The sequence below is a fragment of the Rhea americana genome, unplaced genomic scaffold, assembly GCF_003343005.1.
Source record: "Rhea americana isolate MKP2758 unplaced genomic scaffold, rheAme1 scaffold_172, whole genome shotgun sequence".
Taxonomy (NCBI): Eukaryota; Metazoa; Chordata; class Aves; order Rheiformes; family Rheidae; genus Rhea; species Rhea americana.
Window position 1 is genome coordinate 748,606 of NW_028185839.1, and position 23,572 is coordinate 772,177.

General features: G+C 36.9%; 1 protein-coding gene across 1 annotated transcript; it reads right to left on the minus strand.

Moving 5' to 3' along the window:
- Nucleotides 1-6,047: 6,047 nt before the first annotated feature.
- LOC146598003 (leukotriene B4 receptor 1-like) lies at nucleotides 6,048-7,058 on the minus strand. The gene has a single exon (XM_085301054.1). It carries the CDS (start codon nucleotides 7,056-7,058, stop codon nucleotides 6,048-6,050), a length of 1,011 nt encoding a protein of 336 aa, XP_085157180.1.
- Nucleotides 7,059-23,572: the final 16,514 nt, after the last annotated feature.

The following is a 23,572-nucleotide window of genomic DNA, read 5'->3' on the forward strand; positions in this document are numbered from 1 at the left end:
TTTATATTTTAATTACTTAATCCTTAAAAGATGAATCCATGACAAAGTGTACCTCACCTTTTTTAGTGACTTCAATAGTACTAAAATTAGACCTAGCTTTTAAAATGGAAGAGCCACATGGGGGCAGGAGAGCACAAGGCATGTAAAAGGACTATTGTGCTAAATGGCTGCTTTTCTGCTTTGACTACGTAGTTCTTTTCCCTTCTACAGCACAGCTGAGGGTTCATGACTAGATTTTAAAATCATATGCAAGCAAATGCAGCTACTTTCTTAGTGTTTTAAAAATGGCTAAGTTTCYGATGTCACCCAGCTAATAGGCACCCAATGGGGAATTATACAATGAATGTTATAGYACAATAATGGCTTAAGTTTATGTAGTATAGTTAGGATGAGGAATCTGCAGTATGTCTATAGATTGTCTGTACTTCTGCACCTTACCATAATATCGGGTGTCAATGACTAAGTGCTCTTCAGAAAGCTATTTTTCCCATTTTGTCACTTCTATAGTGAGCCTGCCAGGTTGTTAGAAATGGTGTTTCAAAATCATAACTCTCTTGCATGAAATATTTACCCCTTCATTTTTTTCATGTGCTCAATTATGAATAGGTCTGCTATTTAAAAAAARAAAACTCTCACTTTAAGGTCTGCTAAGAATAGTCTGAAGTACTAATCCTCTGATCTAAGACCATTTGTATATGTATTTGACATCTGTGTCTACAACAGACTAACTTCTAGATGTTGCAATACACTTAGAACAGTTCTCCAGTCCGTTTCTAATGGAACCACTGATGTACTTGTTTAAGTCTTAATAGTTACATGATCTCAGCCCAAAGACAAGTGCAATCAATTTGCTCTTGCAATCAAGATGCAGCTCAGGTAGCTGTTTTTTAAAAATTTTTAGAAAGCAGTGTGAAGTTTCTGACAGCTTAGGGACCACCCCTTCATAGTTCTGACCATGTCCAGCTCTTTCTGCTAGCAGGAGCAGCATAAGCTGCTCAGGCCCTCAGGAGGTAGTGCTGGCTCTTTCTATTTTATTGGAATTCTTTTCTTTAACCTAATAATGAATAGCAGAGATCAAACTGATGTGTTTAGGTGTTCAGATAAAGAACAGTGATTAACTGGTCTGATAAACAAGTAGTTTCAGATAAATATATTTTGGAACAGACCATATAGTCCACTTCCCTGTCTGCTCTTTGTGAACTTGGCTTCCATAGTTCAACTTCCTACTTTCATTCTGAGACAATATTTTTCTTTATAGTCAGAGCTGACTTTCTCTTGCTCTTTTTCTAACTAAATACAAATATCCCTAACTCCTCCTTTTTCTTCTGTGTACAAGAAGGAGAGGGAGTAATACAACAGTTGTAGTGCATAAAACCAAAGAAAAAATTGTTGGTAATAGTCTCTGATTATGCACATTCTAAAGTACCTAGGGACCAGAATGGGTCGGATGTGTAAGAATGTGAGGGGCAGATACAAACATAGGAAGCATTACTTGAATGCTCTCCAGAGCACAGCCAAGAAGTTGTCTACAGAAGAAAGTGTTTGTAATATCCTCTTGAATTGTATTGAGTGTATACCACAGGATACCGACTTTCTGAATCATCTTAAACACAAACATGTAATGACCTAGTGCAGTGTTAAGCACGCAGCTAGAATGCTGATTGAAGCAGCTCTTGCTCAGAAAGATTAAAGCTTTATATGTTCTTTGCAGTTTTGCAAAGTATCACCTAATTTCTGTGTTAATTTCAAAGCAAGTTGATTGAGAATTTGCACATTTAAGGTACTCCCCATGCCACCTGGTAGCATTCAGGATCTCCTATTCATTTTGATCAAATTCTACCTACAACTCTTTCTCTTCTAGTCTTGCTAAGCAATTACTAATCCTAATGGAATTCCACAACTGCATTTTCAACAGTCTTTCAAACTGCTCTTAACACCTGTCATGCTTCTTCCTGGATAGAATTCTGCCAGTCGCATTAAAGAAACTTTTCTTTACTATAATCCAGTTGCCTATTTCTGCCTTCCTATTATCAGCCTTCCTATTCCCACTTACTTGTACTTAACAAGAAGGATCTTTTGATTTTTTTCTGTGTTATCTCTTAAATTAAGTTGCCTCGAAGTATCTACAGTGCTCCACTGCTTTAATCCGTACCTCTGTAATAACTTCTACCATGATGTTTACAGAAAGCCTTTGAAGTCAATAGGCAGTAAATGTCGTAACACCAGAGACCAATATTTGTTATTTCTTTTTATGCTTGTATATTGGCTATGCTTAAACTAGAAATAATTCAGGCTCTCCTTAAATTTTGTTAACATAGCAAATTCATACAGCATAAATTCCCTTTATGCAGCATGACACTGCTACAATTTATGTGATATTCTTAAAATATACCCATAGAATAGTTTCAGGCTGGGTAAGACTTCAATGCTAGATTAATTCATTTTTATGAAAAATTCAAAATATCTGGCATCTTGCTCAGCTCTCAGGACACAGTGTTCTAAGAGCTGCACTGATGCCACATAATGTTCCCTGTACTTCAGTGTAATCTGAGCCGATTTGACTCAGGTGACTGACAYGGCCCCCTGGATCAGCCTTCTTTCTTGCTGTGTCATGAGAAATAGCTGGATGTTCAAACCACAGAGATTTCATATAGTGGTAAACAAGGACCAAAGAATTGGAAGGAAAAATAAGAGGAACTCTAAGACGATATATCATTATGCTGAGATGGAATCAGAAGGGTCTCAAGAGATTATTAATAAAGATTACTCTCACTTCAACTCACTGCTTTGAAACTGGCTGAAATAATAAGTCTCTGCTTTCTGGCATCTTTCTTACACAGTCTATAGGGTGGATATGTATTGAAGTCACCAAGAACCATCAAGTGTCCTAAGATACAGTGCTCTGAACCAAAACTGTGCTAGGTATTAGGTTAAGGGGTTAGTATTTTAGGAGCTGTTATGAATATTTGCTGTCTATTGGCAGAATGGACCTACTGAACCCCCTGTAGTTCTGTGACAGAGTGCATTAGAATAGACTAAACAGTCTTGCTATGCTAACTAGCCTGTTGTCTTTCTCTTAAAGAAAGAAGCAGTCAGCAGTGCCAAAGCCTTTACTAGGCTCTTATAATGACTTTAATTGACCCTTATAGGCCCAGTTACATCACAGCTAAATCCACCTGTGTTTCCAAAAACATTAAAACAGTGGCTCTATCTGTTCCATACCAATGTTTGCAAGAATTACTCCATTTGCTCTGTAGAAAGGCAATGTTAGTTAAGGCTGCTGTTTTAGCATCTTTTACTACTCTTCAAATAGCCTCAGTGAACGTAGTTCCTGAAGAAAAACTTCTGAAGCTGCCTTGTAAGACCATAAATATGAATGCAAGAGGAAAGATCTAGTTCCCCTGATGGACCACATGTGTTACAAGTACTTTAGTATCACAGCTGTGAGTAAAAAGCAGTGGAAGAAAATATGAGGCCTAAATACTGAGGCAGCAAATGCATGCTATTTGCAGTCAAAGCACAGATGTAGATCAGATGTGCTGCTTTTCTGTTGGTTGATCACGTGAAAAATATTCTCATTGTTTAACTAGTTTCATTTATACCTCTATTAAATGCTGTAATTTTAGTGCAATAGCAGCTCCTGTTAGTAAATGATTCTGAATCCTGTGAATAGTAGGCTTCAATCCCAAATGGCCTTAACTAATCATTTCACTATTCCCTAGAATGTATTTATAGATGTGGGAGCTTCACTGTTTCCTTCTTAATATTCCCAGGTGCTGTGTAAGAAGCAGCCTGGGCAGCAAAGTTCACTCATCTGTAAATGAATGACAAGTAAAACAACAGGTCTGACTCACTACTCCATATCTATTAACACAAAGCAGTAGCAAACCCACTGTGGTAGACAGTATTTTACTGACTCTATCTGGTCACTGCTCTCTATAGTCTATCCTGGTTCCTATAAAAGGCACTTTATGTGCAGTCATTGCTCTCAAAGGGCTTGTTGAGTAGCAAAAGGCACCAAAAGARCTTACCTCATTCATGAGATGTATGTGCACGTACAATTAAGGGTTTAGCCTAGTTCCTAATAACATTGACCGCAGCTAGGTGTAGGATACAGCCTGACAGCTTGTCAGACAGCTTGTACTAAGCCTTGTTTGGGTCTTTTCTCAAGCTGTTGTGAAGCACTGTTGTGTTGCTCATGTGCTTATTAAATCTTCATCTATTCCGTGTTGTTATCGAATAGTGATTCCTATCTCAAGAATACATAGAGAAGTACAGCTTCTTTAATGTAGTAGATAACTAAAGTTGCTGCCTTTATTGTGAGAAATTGCTACATGCTAAGACATGATTATAAAATATTCAATATACTAATAACTAAGGGAAAAAGAGTGGTAGGTAGGGAGGGTAAAGCCTAAYGGATTTCATCTGCTTCTTACTCTCTGCTGCAAATAGAAGTTCTTGCTAAAATGCTGTCTCTAGTTTTCTCTTTATCTCTGAGAAAAAGACCTATTGATAGAAATCAATAGGCCTGTTCTATTATTGAGGAGGAAAAAACTGTCCTTTTTTCAAAACAAGCAGGAATAACAAATTAATATGATAAGTTCAGAAAAATACCCTTAAGTTAACCGGTAAGGATTTATCTTCCTTGTTTATTTTGATTTGTAGATTAAATTCATACCACTCAAATATCTTTGCTTGCTTCACAAACAGCTTCTGACAAGGAAGATCTAGTTAGTCTTTTGTAGTTTCTTTGTAAAGATGAGTTACGTAGCTACTTTGCAACTGTCCAGAACACGAGGTACAGGATATTACGGTATATTTCTTAGTAATCAGTAGTTATCTTAATCTTATCATTACAAATCATTGACTTAAAAGTAAGCAAAAGTAAGTTTAAAATGTTAGGCACAATTGAAATACACAATTTTTTTTTGAGTTTTTTATGCTATGCAGTTTTTTCACAGCTTGTACATATTCACAAAAGTAAAAATATTCCTTGTGAGTCTTAAATTTACCGATTTCTTAAAGACAAAGTCCATCCTACTTTATGTAAAAAGAAAAAAAGTAATGCGTTTTTTTTTTTTTTTTCAAGTTGAATTTCTCATGATGTTAGGCATTTTGTACTGCTGGCATATTTTTTTGTAAATTAAAAAATAATAATAATACTGAGGCTCTCTTCCCTCCCTCACTGGGGCCTGATCCAATTCTGCTGTAATTTAATAGACATCTTGGACGCTTAACTTAAATCAAACTTTTTGAGAATAATCGTAGTACGTGTATCTGCTGTACCAATGGTTAATTGCTATTTAAATATACAATGTATTTGAAACTGAATATATCACAAAGTCTGTAGCTGCATACTACATAGAATTCTTGTACCCCCCATTTTTTTCTGAAGAATCATTTAACACTCGTATTTTATTTGTTAAAGCTCATTAATAAAAGATATGTTTGTAAATGAATTTGACTGTGTACACAACCACTGCTACTTTCAAACTGGCCAAACAGTCCTGAATAAAAATAGCTTTGTTTTCAATTTATCTGAAAGTTTTATGTGTAATTAGTATAGTTAAAAACCATTCCTATCCATATCAGGAGTTTTAGATATGCTTACTTAAAACTTCAGATTATATGTAAGGATTTTTTTTAGCATTAAAAGCTTTCTTGGAGGAAAACGTAAGGTTCTAATTTTTTTCCCAACAGTCTGTTTTCCTACATAATCCTTTTCTAGAAATTGCAATTTTAATGGAAAGTAAAAATGTTTCAGTCCTTATGTTTTCAACTTCTAGCTACCTTGCTGAAGTTCTCCAGAACTGAAACAGTGATCATATTGTGATATGGAACTGAATTAGGATTTTGTTGCCAATTCTTTTATAACACAGTAAATGAATCTTAATGACTTTTACCTGTCTAGCTTCATCTGGAGTAGACAGGCTAGTCCTTGATATTTTTTGATTTTTTTTTAAGGAAACAAAACTACTGAGAAAGTGAGGTGAACGGACTGCTGAAGGAATGCCCAAGAATCCTATTTACTTGGCACATGTTCCTTGTTACAGATTCTCTGTGTTCATTGCAGCATCATCTTGTTTTGTTACAACAGAGTTCTTTTTCTTGTCTTCCTCCGTTACAGTCTGACTCATCTGTTCAAACAGCTTCGATATTTTGGCAAATCTTAGATGATTCTGAAATCTTCGTGCAGCAAAGGCGTAAAGTAGAGGGTTAACACAGCTACTGATGAATACAAGTGCTCCAGAGATGTACACTCCTATGTTTAAAATTTCATCCAGTACCAAAGACATTTCTTTGTTAGAGAGTTCTATCTGCACTGAAATAATCTCTAGGATGTTAAAAAGATGATGTGGGAACCAACATAAAATGAATGCCACAACCACACTGGCAATTAGCCGTTCTGATCGCTGCTTTGATTGGTAAGTCATTTTGCTTATTCTTCTTCCAACGCATACATAACAAGTGCAAATTATAAAAAAAGGAATTACAAAACCTGCAAAAGTCTCTAGCAGAAGATATGATACTTTCTGTCTATTAGAAGAATAGTTGCGACATGTGCACTGTAGTCCACCGTTTGTTTCTTCTGTCTCTTGAAATGGAATGACAGAAATGCCAAAAGTAATAGACAGGAACCAAATGAGGAACATGATTACAAAAACTTTTTCTTTTGTTTTATATCTTTGAATTGTGAATGGGTAAAACACAGCCATTAATCTCTCCAAGCTCAGTGCTGTAATCAGAAATATGCTAGCATACATGCTGCAGTAAATAATGAAAACCAGTATTTTGCAGAAAGTGACTCCAAAAACCCAGGAGTCAGCAAATGAGTAAATCCAGATTGGCAAAGTAATCAGTACAAGGATATCCGCAATAGCCAGGTTCACGATCAGCAGGACTGAAGGAGATACTTTCTTCATTTTTGTACAAACAGTCCAGATGACAACGCAGTTTCCAGGGGTCCCAATAATAAACGACAAGCTCAGTATTACGCAGACTACTGACCTCTCGATGTTCCATGTCAAGTGGCTACTGTTTTCCTCAGCCTGACTCATCCTGGAAACTCTTCAGTTCTTTTCGGATGCGAATGTCTGCTGTGGTTTGTACTCTTCTTATTCTGAAGGTGTGGTGAACTACCTGGGAGAATGTTGCTTGGACTGGAAGGTGCAAAACCAGACTGTAACTGATAGACTGACATGGTGTATGAGCTCACATCCTACCGCTCACTCCTACAGTCATCTAACCATATATAGTACTTCCGGCTGTTTCGGAAGATAGTATGTATTCTTGCATGCAAAGCAAAAATAAAACTACTGGGTAGTGCCTGACTTTGCTGTAAGTTATATCTACTGTACTTCAATAGATCTTAAAGCATGGAGGTGGTGTTTTGAAAGTCTCCTTATTTTAAGAAGTTTGCTGCTTGGTTGAAGTTACTGACCTCATCAAAAAACATAGAGAGAAAGAAAACTTTTTAAGCTATTCTACTATTGTTTGCATGAATAAATCAGTGTTTCATGTTAGAAAGGAGAAAATCAAGAGTGGTGAATAAAACTGTCCATTGTATCTTCAATTTAAGAAATCGCAGTTGAAAGCATGAAAAATAACTGCACTTTCTGCCTTCATGTCATCTTTTTAATTCAGCAGCAAACAGCTGATCTTGATCATGCTTTAGAAACACACTAGTATAAAGGAAATCAGTGTCTGTCCTACAATGAGATGGTACTGGTATAACAGAATTGGGTGGGGGTTGTATTTCTAATGTTCTGGCAAAACACAGTAACAGCCAAGTAACAACCATAAGAATAGTCTAGCTACAGGGTTGAGTGGAAAGGGTGCGTATCAGAGATACAGTATATGATTCGGCTGTCCTCCTGGGGTGTCAGCACCTGCCTGATCTTGATGCCTAGGAAAATTGTTTTTAGTACATTATTCAAATGCTGTGTGAATTGTATGTTCCTCAGTGTCTGGCCAAAGAATATGGAAGTATGTTGTTACCCTGGTGTCTAAATTTGTTCTTTTAAACTTTATTTATAAAAAATGAAAAGAGGAAGTAAAACAGCAGCACCAACAAAAATCACCAAGTGCCAGGGAAGTGAAACTGGAAGGGTATTTTACTTGGAAAGGATCCATAGAAAAAGTTATGTATACCTTTTTTTAAAACTGATTCAGATTGTTTCTTTAAATGTTCAGGCAGTACTTTAAGAAACCTGGCAAATGTGGTTCATTAGATTAAGTTAAGTATCTTTCACTTGAAAAAAGGATTGTGAACACCTCCCACCCCCTGCCATGAGCTTAGTTTGTTTTAAATCTCATTTAAGACTGTAATGAGATCAAAAATAAATCCAGAATAATTCCACTGAAGTCAAGAATTATGTTTTCAAAATACTATTAGTGTAATAGAGATTTTGATTTGGATTTCATCTGGTATGATTCCAGTTCCTCTTATTTTTAACTATGTGAAGTGCAGATTGTGTAGGGGGAAATACCCAAACCACTTGTTTGTATTCTACAGGGAATTTTTGAAAGCCACTTGTAAAACTGCACCAATGAAAGGAAGTGCTGGGCAATGTGTTGTCTTCTAATGAAATCACCTTTATACATAACATTATTTCTCCACATATAATTTTGGAAAGAGTTTTTATTTACTTATTTATTGCCAGTGCTGTATGTAGATAGAAATAAGCTACAGGTTTTCTTTTCATTTTAAAAGAAACGATCCAAAGACAGATATCCAATATCTCAGTAACTTCTGCTTCAAATTTTCACTTTCAGTGACAAAGTAGTTATCTATGGTAATACTGTTCAGTATTAATATTAGTACAGTCTTAATCCAGTGATACGTGGATCTGGATGTATTTCTGAAGCAACTGTCTTTGGTTTTTCTAGAAACAGGGTGTGTGTTTTCCCTACTTTAGTAGAAGTCTGCATGCCAGACGGTCTCTGCCTCTGGCTGCATCTTTTATTTAAACAAGAAAGCAAATGAATATCTGCATTTCAGCAACTGCCTGGAATTTCTATTTCAAGAAAGATCCCAGGCAGATGTCTGGGATGCTAAGATCTCCTGAGCAAGACTCTGAAAGCAGGTAGGTTTACAGGATATTAGACTTAACACTAGCTAAGAACCACATTGCTAGAGAGCTCTATGTCATCGTTAGCATTACTATGGAAATCTCAGACTCTGAAATGTCTTTAATATTCTCTTACAGTGTCTGAATTATTTCCTGAATTCACACTAGCAGGACATGTGCTTCAAGGGAAATCTAAAATATTTCCATTATCAAGGGAAGCATGTCATATGTTCGATAACAGGTTAAATACAATAGTGGCTAAACAACTCAATATTTTATTCATTCTCGTGACCAAATGTGGTGGGACTCTTACGGTATGAATACGCAGTTGGACTTTTGATCTTATTAGCTCTGGTCTAATTGTATAAACAGCAGTGGAATTAATCTGTGCTTCTATGTTAAAAAAAAAAAAAATCCAAGATCTAAATCTGTGATTTTTCTGTGTGTGTGCATGCATATTATACATACATGGTATACGTAGTGTATATTCTATGTAGTGTATGTTCAGCCATTAATAAGGGAAAGTTTCTGTTAAATCTGTTACCTTTGGCAAATAACTTCTGAAAATTTTTCCAAGCTCAGTCTGTGCTATTTGTGTTAAAAAAAAAAAAAAAAAAAACGCACAGAATTTGCTGTGGTTTAAGTGTTAGCAAGGTGCTTCATTCATCCTTTAAAATATTTATTTTTCTTCGTATGCAAGAGGTTCCCTCTGGTGGATGGGCTGTAGTTTACAACACCACTGAGCATTTTCAGACAAAGTTTGCAGTACTTACAGAGCAAAAGTATTATTAGCCTTGTTTCAGTTTGGACCACTAAGTTTAAACGATAATGATATTTTCATCTTCTACGTGTTTATTCTGAGGATCAGAAATTCACTCTAGGATACTGAGAATCTTCGGRTTTGGCTGTAAAGCAACGTACTAATATAATACACTTAACTTTTCCAGGACGCTAAAGGTAAAAGCAATAACATATTTATATAGTTATATATCCTGTCAAATGTTCTAGGGAAAGACAATTTATCATGAGAGAAGCCATGACTTTGATGTACAGTGTTATACACTCCAAAATAAGCACCTATACTCAAGCTGTCCTCTTCTTCCCCTTCCTGTTTCCATCCCGAGACATGCAAAGTAACTTCATCTTGCTTTCTCTGCCATGGAATGCTTTAAAAAGCTGCAGCTTGAGCTCTGGATCAAAACTACAAAGCCTCTGCTCACAGCACACCCCTCTCCCCCAGCAATTAGAGCATGTCTGTGATAATTTATAACAGTGTGAGCTGATTCAGGGGAAATCTGTATCATATAAAACTTGTATGAATAGCTGTAGCTAAAAGAGATTTCTTTAGCATTTTCTCCAGAAAGATCCACTGGATATTTTTTTACATATTTAGTAAGTGATTATACAAGAATGGATGGCAAGTGTTATATATGTGCTGAAATGATGGGTATTGATGTTGGTAAGCTTGTTTGCTGATGATGAAGCAAGGAAATTACTAGTCTAAATCCTTTAGTTTTCCAAATACTGAAGTAAAATGATGTTTGGAGGATTCAAATTCAATTCAATGATGCTATAAAGGAAAGTGTGAAAGTGACTTATTTTGCCTACATGATGTGAAAATTATGGATAGTTGTAATTAAAATCATAGAGACCTAAATTTATAGTTTTTAATATAAGCAGGAATATGAAAAACAATTATGTAGAGATTTTTGGAAAAACTTAATACATTTTCTCAATAGTGTTATGGACTGTTTTTTAATTTCCTCTTATTTCTAGAAGCAGTACATATATAGATTTTCTTTACTATTAAAGATGAGACTTGGTCCATTGTTTCAAATGTCACTGACCAGCTGTCATTAACTTGCTATTTGTATGTACATAGACTGCTGCTATCCAAAATCCTTATCTATGTAAGCACATCTGGCACTATAATTGCTACTGGGTAGATCAAATACAGTGTTTACCTACCCTTCTTTTACAAATAATATATTACTCATGACAAATACTGCTGGGATCATTTGCTGCCAAAAGTTACTTGGTATGTTTTCCTCACTGTTTATCTAAACCTACTGCCATTCCTACCTTTTGTTTTCCCCCTACATAAGGTGGGATTTCATGTAGGTGTTGTATTACTGTAACATCCTTGTCTCACAGTAATTCAGCAATTTAATGAAAGTCTTTGGCACTGCAAGCTGTTGATGAAAGACCTGTCACTTAAAGCAAACAAACAAACAAAACCCACACCACCCTGTATTGAGCTGTGTATGCACTGCACTAAGAGACAGTAGTTGCTGTTCTGCACGTAAACCAGGCATATACTATTTCTTACAGCATACTTTTATGTAAAGGAACATTTCCATGTAGTAACGTATTTTCAACATGGGGAGGCGTTAGGGAACCACCCACTATTCTTTGTTTTCCTAACATTGCAGACTTGTGCCTTATCAAAGCTACTCCAGGAAAGTGTTAAAAAAAAAAAAAAAAAAATCTTTCCCTGCACATGGTGCATGGGAGTTCAAGGCTGAGGCCCACAGAACTGATTCTCTTGCATAGAAAAGTTAGATGGCTGTGTCTTAAAGGTCAATGCTGTTTTTATCTTGTAGATAAATGTCATTTTCTGGATACTTGTAGCTCTCTTTTTAGCTCTTTTGATACATGTCCATTTTCAAACTGCTGTATTCTGATCTCACTAATATAATAAGGGCTGTCTCCATGAATGAAAACTAGGTGCTTGATTTAATTTTCTATGCCTCTGAAGCAACAAAGCTTGGAGAGTTTAACAATGATATGAACAATAGTTCCTTCAGAGTAGTTTCTATTAGTATGTGTTTTTGTAATCACTTTGAAAAGTGCACCAAATTGTACTCATGTTGTGATACCTCGCTTTGCAGATCTTAAGGTCTGAGAAGCTTAAGAGCTTTATTTAATTGCTTTAGTAGGTAAGTACTTTTTGACCGCTAGCTTGGGCCCCAGTATGACGTGAAGTCTTGTTTTTGTGGCCTTATGTTAGGAACCTGGTTAGCCGTGCTGTCAGTGGAAAGACTGTACTCATTTTATGACTAACACAAGGATTTTCTCCTGCTCTGTTGCAGCTACCACAGGTGTGTTAGCTGAAGACACTTGCAGAGCAATACTTATGCCCTCAGTCACTTAGCAATTAGCATACCTGGCATGTTGTGCTGTGTGGCCAGAGAGAAGCCAGCGTGTTGTACTCTGCTACTGTTCAGAATGATCTTGTCCAAGCATTCTTATCCTGAAATAAAAAGTAGTCAGAATTGATTCGAAGAGGCCACAAACAACTACAGCAACAGATGTTTACCATATAAACATATATATATACATATATATATATAAAAGTAAGTAAATGGAAAATGTGTAAGACTTTGCAATGATGCTTTAGGCATTGGTTATTTGCTGCTTCTGTAAGGTGATCTGTGGCTTCTGTATGACTTATATGCAATACTAGAAATGGCTGTGAATAACCATGGGTTCACCATTAAATGAAACAAGTCTATTCATCAGCAAAAAGTCCTAGCTCTTATAATTGAACAATTCACTCAGTGTTATGTGGAAAGTACCTCTTTAGAACTGAGATTTTTCTTGATTAAAATCTAAACACTTATAGATTTTAATAGAATGTAAGGCTTATAGATTATGAAGTCATTTGATCTCCTGTATTATTTCTATATCTGACTGTTGAGCCTAATAACATGATCTGCATTTAAGCATTCTTACTTCTCATGTTTCTAATGTTGAGTCAGACCAAAAAGTTCTTTTAGACTAATATCTTTTCTCTGGTGGTGGCCAAAAACAGGTGCATAGAGAGGAACAAAACAAGCATGAACATAATTCCCTCAGATATTCTTATACTTATAATCAATTATTGCAGAGGAGCTTCTCGAGCCATATATGGAGTTGTCTTTGGACAACCTCTCTGCAGACTTGCAAAATCTATCCTTCAGCTCATGTGAAGTTTTAGCACCAACAATATACTGTGACAAGAAATTCAACAGTTTGACTACATGCTGTGTGAGAAAACACCTTTCATTTGTTAGTCTCTTGCTAGCTTCATCTGGTGCCCCCTAGCTCATGTGTTGGCAGAAGCAGTGAATAGTTGATCCCTATTCATTCTCTCCATACCACTTATTTGATAAACCGTGACTATATCGACATCTGTCTGTCATTTCCTAGTTCCAGACTGAAGCGTTCTTGTGTACACAGTCATTTCTTATATAGCAAACATTCCATGCTTTTTTCAGCATCCCTTTTGTCTTTCTCCCTTTTCCCAGTTGTTATATTCCCCTTGAGACAGAGTGAAAGATTACAGTTCTGAATTTCAAGAATTCAACTAATTAAACTGCAATGTGTTGCAGAAGGGGAATGAAAGAAACCAAGTTAAGTTCACATCCAAGATCATCCTTCTCACATTTCTTGGTTCAATCCTATTGCTGTTTATAAGGGAGGCTAGTTTTACCATCTATCCTAAATTTCCTACATTTTTTTGGGAAACTTGGTGATAATTTGGTTTAGACATAGGCATAATTTTTGTTGTGTGTGTGTGTGTTTTACTTGGTGCCAGTCTGTGCTCTAGCATTTAGAAAGTCTTAGTTCCAAAGGTCACTGTGTGATTCTTTCTTCATTTAATCCAGATGCTCCATGGTCATAGAGATCCTCATGTGATGTAATCACCTAGTCATCTTTGCACCACAGACAGCTTTGTATCTTGGTATCCTGCATCCTCTGCTCTGTGCCTAATCTAGTAAAAATCAAGCATCATTTAACTATGCCACTATTTGGTATTGTACCAAAAGCAGTTTTAGATATGCTTATTTAGATTGCATATACTATTTTTCTTGGCAGCTTTTTGTCTTTAGTGATGCCTATCTGTGTGGGAAGGGTTTAGTATCAGCTTTAATATCAGCTCTTTACCCACACTGCAAATGATGTGTGAATACTTATTCAGTATTGCTATTTTCCTGTCATTTGAGCTGCAACATGTTAACCAAGTTGTGTGGTATCTGCCCACAATATTACTGAAACTGTTGCTGTAATTCTACTGTCTTGGTTCCCCTTTGTACTAGCCCGGTGTATTTCAGATGAGTATGGGGGAATGTTCATTATATGTGACACATCCTGATATGCAGCCCTGTTTCTCTGTTCTTCAGAGTCTGCTYGCTGCTACCACATGAATAACAATACACAGTAGGAAAAACACTCTTAGGGAAATGTTGCTCTTGCTAGACATTGCTGCTGAGTATCAGCTGCATCTGATCAAAGTATGAAGGATCTTCCTTTTCTTTTCCCYGATAACACATTTAAGTTTCAAACTGCAGATCCAGCCACAAACTTAATCCAAATTCTAGTTCTCTGTTTCAGGTTTTGCACAATGCTAAGCTGAAATAAAGTTTAGGAGATAGGTTATGTTACTGTTTATAATGATGTAATACAAAATTCTACACAATAGTATAGGAATATTAAGAATAATGCTTCCTAAAGCATTTTAAAACAGTATTTAAACTGAGATTGACTAATCTCTTTTGAAAAATTGGAGTTTTTTTTTTTTTGCTTTATCTGAAAACTCATCTTCTGTGAGCGCACACACAAAAAAATCAGTACTGTCTAGCAGCCTGCTAAAATAAGGGAATATCAAAGAAAAGAGAGAAAGATAGTGTGAAGTTTTGAGAACTGTTTTCCCCAGCTAATCAAGACATCTTTGCAGCCTGCATAGACAGCAAAACTTGTTTTCACAAGTTGTGTTAGGATGAGGTCCAAGTAGAAGATTTGAAATTCCCTCACATGGTATATACTTTAACAGGAAATCATGAGACCAATTTATCTGCCATATGAAAGCTCAGAGTTTTCTTCCTCTCAGCAGAAAATTTGTTTTGTCATATGATAGCAGTATCCATTTTTTATCACTTCTCAGGCTTGTAATCTGAGCATTTTCACTTCTAGCTACCAAACACTGATAGCAAAATGATTCTCACCATGCCATGAAGAAGTTCTTCAGACTTACTCCAATAACATATTTGCAATGTAGCATGGCAGCAATATTTAAAGCATGCCAAGCTGGTTTTCATATACTTGTTCAAAAGATCTTTGTTCTATTAAACCCATTTTCTCAAAGTATTAAGTCAAGGAAGTCTTTGGCAAGCTTCCYCCTTTTTTTCTAACTTGCCCTGAAATGACTCTGAAATATCATTTTCCAGTCTAAAATGTGACAGTTCACTGCACCCTGTTCAAACTGCCCTTCATTTGGTGTTAATCCTAGAAACACAGGGATTAAATGAAAGAATGGAATCTTATTAGAATCGTCACCTGCTGAAGTCATTTTTGTTTCAGATGCTGAACAGCCCTGCAAAAATCAAGCTTATGTTCTGAACTGTGTATTTATCGCTATAATCTTTCCTGTGTTGAGAGGGAATAAATGTAAAGAGGATCGATCAGCATTCTGATGTGAAGTCTCCGCACTTTGTTTTGTAAGGTTTCTGCAGATAAGATAGCATTCAGAGCTATAATTTACCTTATGTTTCTGCTAGTGGTTGATGCCAGTGCCTGTGATCAAAAACTGTGAAACTAAGTTTTTGGGATGTGCATAGCAGACTAAAATCAGGTCATTTTATATTTTTGTTGTGCTGTTTATTCAACAGCACAACAGATAATTATTCTGATGTAATTCTTGTGGTAGCTCTGATTTGAGCAGAAATATTGGAATAGATGACATTCAAAGGTCCATTCCAAACTTAAATTTTTTATTACTACATTTTTGCATTCATATATATAACACAACACTACTCATAATGTTGGTGCTTATATCATTTTTCCATGATTAACCTTTCCCAATTGCCTATGTCTCCCTCAGCCTTGGGAGGGAACTATGTTCTTACATGAATCATCAAGCAATACTGCTTTAATCTAGTGTGCCAAAGGGGTGGAATGGTAAGTACTTGTGCACAACAGTTTAGACATATTTGTAGGGTATCTCTTTGGAAAAGTCACATCAGCCAAACACAACAGACTAGGTATTTTTATTTACAGTGCACTGATAATCTAAACTGAGATTTGAATGATCAGGTTTGTTAATTTAAGTTCTCCTTCCAACATTCTTCTGAATAAACTACTAAATGACTGACATGAGTTTCAGTTCTTCTGGATATATTTACGTTTCCAGAAGTCTGTTCGCTTTTGTCAGTAATCTAGCAGTAGCAGTGTATCTTTTTAGAGGTAACTAACAGCAAATTTCCTAAGMCCAAAATTCCCTCAGCCCAACTAAGACACCCAGCAAGGTGTAACACCAGATGAAATTGCTTATTAGATAGAAGAATAATGGTATCCGTGCCTTTTCATTATATGCAGGTTAGAATCCTGAAGTGCTGCTGTTTGACTCATGCCATATTACAAACAAGATTTCTTTTGCTTACCCAGTATGACACCATGCCCCAGTCACTCTTACAGTCCTTTAAGAGATCTTAAGCTTTACAAAAGCAGTATGCTGAACTTCTGCATTAACTCTTCTCCAAATCTGTTGTTCTYACCAATCTGACCTGAAAAATGTTGCCTGCAGATCAAAACCACCTTGATACCATTCTGCCTTAAGGCAGTGCAGTTTTTCTGCACAGCAAAAAATGTCAGGCTCTGTCATTAACACAGCATGTGCTGGAAAGTTACTGTAACTTCTGGGAACTTGTGCAAGACATAAACTGTCCCTGAGGGTTCAATGCACAGTTTTCATCGCAACAGGGATGATATCTTCAGCTCATTATTTAATATATCTCTCCTATGTGAAATGTCATCTCCCCCTTCTATCTTCCTACCATTCTTTTTATTCTTTTTATACTTAATCCTTATTTTGTCTGCCATCAGTTTCAAAATTCTTCAGTAGTCCAATTYAACGCATCAATTTTGAGTAAATCCTAAGTGTTCTTTAAAAAWATCCTAGCTTTTTGCTTAAAATTTCTCACTGATTCTGGCAAAATTCTCTTCGACTCAGCAGGAATTTTGCAATTCAGGATCTCAAGGTTTCTTCTATTGTCTCAACAGGAATGAAGGATTTAGAAACTGAACAACAGAATTGTACAAGTCAGCCAAACCCTAAGTGAACATATTGTATGAAACATCACTGGACCTTAGCATTCAAGATTGTTTATAAAACAAGCATTTTTTTAGAGGAAGCATAATCTTTAGGACTTGACAGAGGAATGACATTTCTTAATTTATTACATTGAGGGATTCAAAGATGACGATGTGTACTGTGTGTCTATTTTGCAGAGCTACTTTATAAAAGCGTTATTGTGAGCTTCCAGGCCTGTAATCTCTCCATGATCCCAAAGACCGGCAAAATCAGTTTGGAATGTAGGCATGGCAGTTGTTTTTTTGTGTTCTATTTGTGATCTTTTGTTTGAATCTTTTTTTTTTTTTTTGCCAGGAGGGTTCCCAGGCATTAACTAGAAGTATAAGTTCTGAACTTAATTGGCTCTCATTGACACCTACAGATTTGTAAAAGTCCAGAAGATTAATTTCCCTTGCTGTAGAAGCATAGAATTTTGTTGATGGGCACACACACAMAAAAAATTCTTTCATTTTATGTGATATGTTGGCTATAAGAGATCTGTAGATTTCCAGGAACACAAAGCAGCAATATTTATTTTTCTTTCTGAAGAAAAATATATTATGGACTCTCTGTAAAAATTGGTAATGGGTATTTCATGGAAGAAAAGTTTCAATTTTTAATGTATTTTCTGCAAACTATTGTTTAAGAGTGTCTACTGCACTGGGTCAAATATCAGGATTGGGAAATCTATAATAATCATCAGCCGTAAGAGTGCCAGGAAAGTATAATGGACAGGATTGGATTATGCAATGTAGCAGTAGGTTTTTCTACCACGTTCTACCTTAAAATTTTCTTTTAAATTTTTAATTTATTTTCTGAATTAGTAACATAGTCTGTTCAGCTTTAATTACATCCAGAATTATTAGTTAATTGATCATAGTCTAGTCCCATCCCCCAACAAGGAAACCTTTGGCTTATTTCACATGCAGCTTCTCAAACTTCTCTTCTCTTTGGTCTGTACATGTCCTTACGCCTTCTTTACTGTAGGCTTTTCAAAATTTGGGATTACWGCAAATTTGTTAGTCATTACAGCCTTACAATTTTTCTCTGGAGTGCTATTACATGGATGCTTTATKAGTACTAATTCATTAACTTTATCAAAAAGGTGAGCAAGAAGAGTATTATGATCTACGTTGTAAAGATTACAGGTTGGAACCTAAAAGAGACGGCAGTGACAGGATCTGTTTATTGCAGATACTCAGTGTTAGACAGCGAAGCTCTGATGCTCTAGGTTGATAGTCATTTAAGTCTGCATATCTGTCACTTCTCCTTGCCCTCAGCATCCAACTGCCCCCTTTGTGGCCCTGTTCTGCACTTCCATTTGCTCTATGTACACAAATTCAAGCTGAAACAGACTGAGGAACTGATCTCAAGTCTTGTTTACTGCACTAATGCTAGTGGGGAGCCATACAAGAAAGTGAGGTGAACTGCTAAGGAATCAAAGTGAAGGAAAAGGAAGGGAAAGTATCTTTGCAGTCTTGCAGATCAGAAGTAGAACCTTCCTCTGGCTGATTTAACAAAAATGGGCTATGAACTGAACAGAATGTTTGGGATATTTATGAACACTTCTGTATGTRAAGTCTTACTCTGAAGGAAAATTATAAGAAAAGCCTCCTCCCAATGCATTCTAAGAGCTCCTGAGGAAAAATACTTGTTTTAGCTCAAYTGTAGCACTGAAGTATTATCACAGGCAGTCACACCGGCACTAAAAGCAATTACATTGTACAGTAATTACAATGCAATTACATTACTGACTTCAATTGGGCCTAAAATCCCTCTTTAGGAGGAAGGAGTTAGATTTGCTTTTTGCTTTCTAAGTAGAATTTTAAGGGTTGGTGTATGTATGTATGTATTTAAAAAAAAAAAAAAAAAAAAAAAAAAAAAAGAATAAAGGTAAAATTAGTTTGACCTGTAGACAGTGAAGAAAGAGCATACTGGTGTTACAGACTGCTATTTCAGTGCTTCCTCCCCCACCCCACCCCCCAAATAAAGTCAGGTTTAAACAATGACCAGGATTTCTACTAAAGCAGGAAAACTTAGGATAAATCTGTTGTGCCAAATAAATCTGTTGTGCCAAGAAGCATTAGGAATCCTTGTGGTACGAATAACAGAATGATTAGGGAAAAAACCTTGCAGGCTTCTTTAAAAGAAAAAAAGCTTCTCAAATGAAACAAAATTGCGTAAGTGTGCTGTTCTGAACATGAACTTTCACCGAATCTTGAGTCTTTGTGGCAAACTAATACAGAATTTATTACCCAAGTGTTCCAAAGTTTCTTATATTTGTGTGTGTGTTTTATCAATGCATAGACTTGTGGTAGTTTCTGAGTAGGCCTGACTTCTTACTAGTGACTTAGATCCCTTTCTGGATTTGGGCATGAGTTCAAAAATGTGCACATGAATGCAACTTGTTTAAAGCTGATTACTTGGGCTGGTTTGTGATGTTTAGGGGGTGGGGGGGAAAATGTCATAAATTGATATTACAGATTTTCCAAAGATAAAAAGTTGTTGGGAATTCATAAGGAGATGTCATACTGATGCTTGCAGGAAAAAAGGAAATGGGCAGCAGATGTTGTCTACACCCTGAGCAACAAGCAGGTGACTAAGCAAGTCACTGCAAAGTGACCACAGTGTTGCTTCTTTTGGGTCTATGATAATAAGCATCTTGTTTACTACATCTTTTACTTTCTTTCTCATCTAAGGGGCTTCTGTAAGGTTCCTTACTCCACCGTTCTCATTTTCAAGGTTAGGTTTTGGATTTCAGAGGCGKTTTTTATCGGTGCAAAAACTTCCTCTGAAATTCATATGCAAAAATTAGGTTGGTTGGTTGGTAAAACCTTGTGAGATGGTAACATCAAAATAGCATATTTCTGAAAGTATGACATGATGACTGTTACAATATATTCTGAAATAATAAATTTCTGAATCAAGCACAGTAACAACAAGCAAAGTTGTGACGTGGGCATTCTCCTACACTGTAGATCTGTGCCAATACTTTGGATTTCTTCACATCTTTCCTTGAAATTTATCTCAGTTGTGAAACATACACCATTATTTCTACAAACATTTGTCATTGCTTAATCAGTARACAGTATATGATAGTAGTTGCTTATTATGTTAAACATTTGTTCTACTTATTCCTTTTCCTCCTATTTGTTATGCTTATTTGCTAAGAATACACATCTTTGGGATAAAGATTTTTTTCTGCTACTGTGTCTAGCTCAGCACAATTGTGTCTGACAGTATTTGAGCCAATATAAACACTACTAAATGGCAAGGATGAAAGGCAAACAGAATTCTGTTCAATCAAAGATGTTTAAACAAATATTAGATTTCTGGATAGGATTGTTTCTTTTAAATAACCAGTGTGAAAACTCATATCCAGTTCATGTTTTTTGTCAAGTTGCCACTGCAGCCCCTCAAGGCTCCTTAAAACAAACAGGCAATGCTACTGAWGTTGTAGTTTCTGGCGTTTAATATAGCTTATTTCAGATACTAGTTTGGAATGAAGTAAAGAGTATCTTGTAGGGCTGATTATACACATCAAAAAAAAGTCCTAAAGCGGTAACAAAATGGCCTCACTTCTACAAGTGAAACAGAGGCAGTATTGCTTTTATCAGTAGCTTCAACTGTACCAACTTCCCTTTCCATTTCCAACAGGCTTTTAATATGAAACATGTGAAGAAAGCTGCATGTACTTTGTATAGTACTAAGCTTACTGACATTTTACTGACAGATCAGACCTGTTCTAGTGTTTCTTGAATTTTCCCAGGGTAATGATTAGTAGAATTCTARTAGAATTCTATTTTTAGGAGATTGTAGTAGAATTCATGATCCCTAATTGCTGCTGTTCTGCAAATGCTCTGCTGTCAAACCATTCTTTGTGGAGAAAAAGCTAGACTGCCCGTTTAACAACAGACAGACCAGTCAGAAATACTAAGGTATTCCTCTTCTACTTTGTCTTGATTAATAGCAGGCTATCATCCACTGTAAAGCAATGCTACAAGGATCTTCAGTGTCATCATTTCTCCTATTTCTCCTATTGTCCTATTTAAACAACTTTAGGAAGGCAAAGAGCTTGATTTGCTGAGGTTTTTTTTCACTGTGAATGATTCTGATGTCCCCAAAAGAAGAAATGAAAGGAACAGCTAAAATACACAACTGGATTCATCAACTGATCAGACTGTTATCTAAAGGCTTGCACAGTAGAAGGAATGACAATTATGTGCTTAGGAGGCTTTTGCTAGAGAAGAATAAGAGGGAAAGGTGTTTAGTGAAGTGTGAAGATATTCTCAGTTTTCAGACCAATGCAGAGATTTGGTAACAGAAGTATTAAGATAGGTCTGAATTAAGTATAAAGAAATGTCTTTGTGTGATATCACAGAAGCAGCAATAGAGCAAGGAGTATGAAAATGGCAAGTAACCAGACACAACCAACAGAAGTCAAATTGGTAACCACTGAGAACTGTGGTGTTTGTATCAAGATGAAAAGGCCTGCGCTCTAACACGCCTGCTGCAGAAATGACTGATCAGCATAAGACTTGCCCTCTGATAACAGGAGAAAGGCAAAGAGGTTACAGTAAAGTGCATGTGCCATTCCTCTTTCTGTTAATGCAGCAGGAAGAATTCAGGCAGTATTCACAAAGATGCCGCAAAACGAAAGAACAAAGACTACAGGTAGTGAGCTTGCCTAAAATTTACAGAGGGTGAAGTAAACAAGATTGAGGGGGAAAAAAATCACACAACTACTGTACTCCTGAAGGGCATAAAAATCAGTCCAAAATCCATTTTGTTGCTAGTCAAGGGAACTCAAGAGATGTAGTGACGAATGGATAGCTGGCATCCCTTTACCTCATGTTGCGATGCAAATGATCCTGGCTTACTTGGACACAGGCATCTTGGTGCTTTCGAGTACAGAAGTATGAAAGAATGAGTGTGAATGACTGAAATCAGTTTTCTTTAAAACTGTCTTCCCCTTTCATGAAGTCTTTCTCTGTATTTTGTAACACTTAATTCCTACATCAGGACCAATGCTGCAACCAGTTTTACAGTCAGTCACACTTGCACACCCTGAATTTTTAATAGGAGATTATTTTAAGTCAGCACTCATAAAGTGACTAAGCACCTGTCTTTGSGTTTGTTCGATGTTGCCACCTTTCCACTTACTGTAATTGTAAGAGGTGGGGCAGCTGGCTGGGCAAAAGCAAATCTGGGTGTAGACTTAGCTTTCTTGAGTGATTTGTTTTCTTGCTCTGTCTTATTTCAGAAGGAGAAAGGATGCGTCCTCCTCCTTCCATGTCGACTTGCCAAGCCATGCCCGTTACACTTTCTTGAATTTTTGTCAACAGTCTGTGTGTCTGTATTTCCAGATCCTGCCTTTATGCACAGACCTTGACAGAGATGCATTTCTGCATGGATGACGTATCTTGTTGAAACTTGAATTTGCTGAGGCAAGAACAGGTTCAATTTTATACCTTAATAGCTGGTTGACACTGCTGAAATCAATGAGAAATATTTTTCTACTTCTACTCATCTCTCACTCTGTCTTAATTTGTGATATTTTTCATGGTGTTGTGTAAAACATTCAGGATAGGGATGTTTCTGCAAAGTCTTAGGTATATCCAGGGATGTACAAAGCAGTGAAATCCGCAAGTAATTTTGTTGCAAAGTAATTCTATCAGAAATAGCTTTAGTCTAGTATCCCGTTTTGAGTATCAAGTGGTAACACGTGGTCCAGAGGAAGGTATCGGGAGCTATCAGGAAAGGTTATGCTGCTCATTAGCACTAGTTGGTATYACTGCGTGATGTGGTTGCACTGGTTCCAAGTACCGTTCTTCTCCCATTAGTTCTGTTCACTTAGTTTCTGCTTCTGCGGATGTGTATACCCTTTCCCCCTTTCCCTCCAAAACTGARCACCTACGAAACAGCACGTACTTCAAACGGAGCAGGTAATCTCTGCTAACTGGTGTTGCCAAATCATGACTGCTTATATCCCTCTGGTTTTAAAGTCCTGTAATTATAAGTCTACTTGTTATGCGTATAAAGGCCTAATGATTTTTTTTGAATGTTGCCAAATGCCTGGCCTCAGTGACACAATGTAGCAATTAGTCCCCGGATTAGTGAGGCGCTGCTCGGAAACGCTTCCTCGCTGGTAAGCTCTCCAACGCGGGGGCCGCGTCCTCCACTTTGCACCAGGCCCGTTTTCAGCTCCGCACACGTTTTGTGTTTTGTTTCTCCTTACACTAAGCTTGTGGTTGCTTACTGTAACCGCCACTGACGGGGGGCCCTCGGCCAGGCCCCGCGCGCTAACGCTGCGGCCGCAGCTCCGCTGCCCGGGGCCGAGAAGCGCCGCCGCCGCCGGCGGGCAGGAGGGCGGCCCGGTGCGCGGCCGAGA

Coding starts and splice junctions, on each gene's coding strand:
- LOC146598003 (XM_085301054.1), bottom strand. CDS start 7,058: ATGAGTCAGGCTGAGGAAAACAGTAGCCACTTGACATGGAACATCGAG.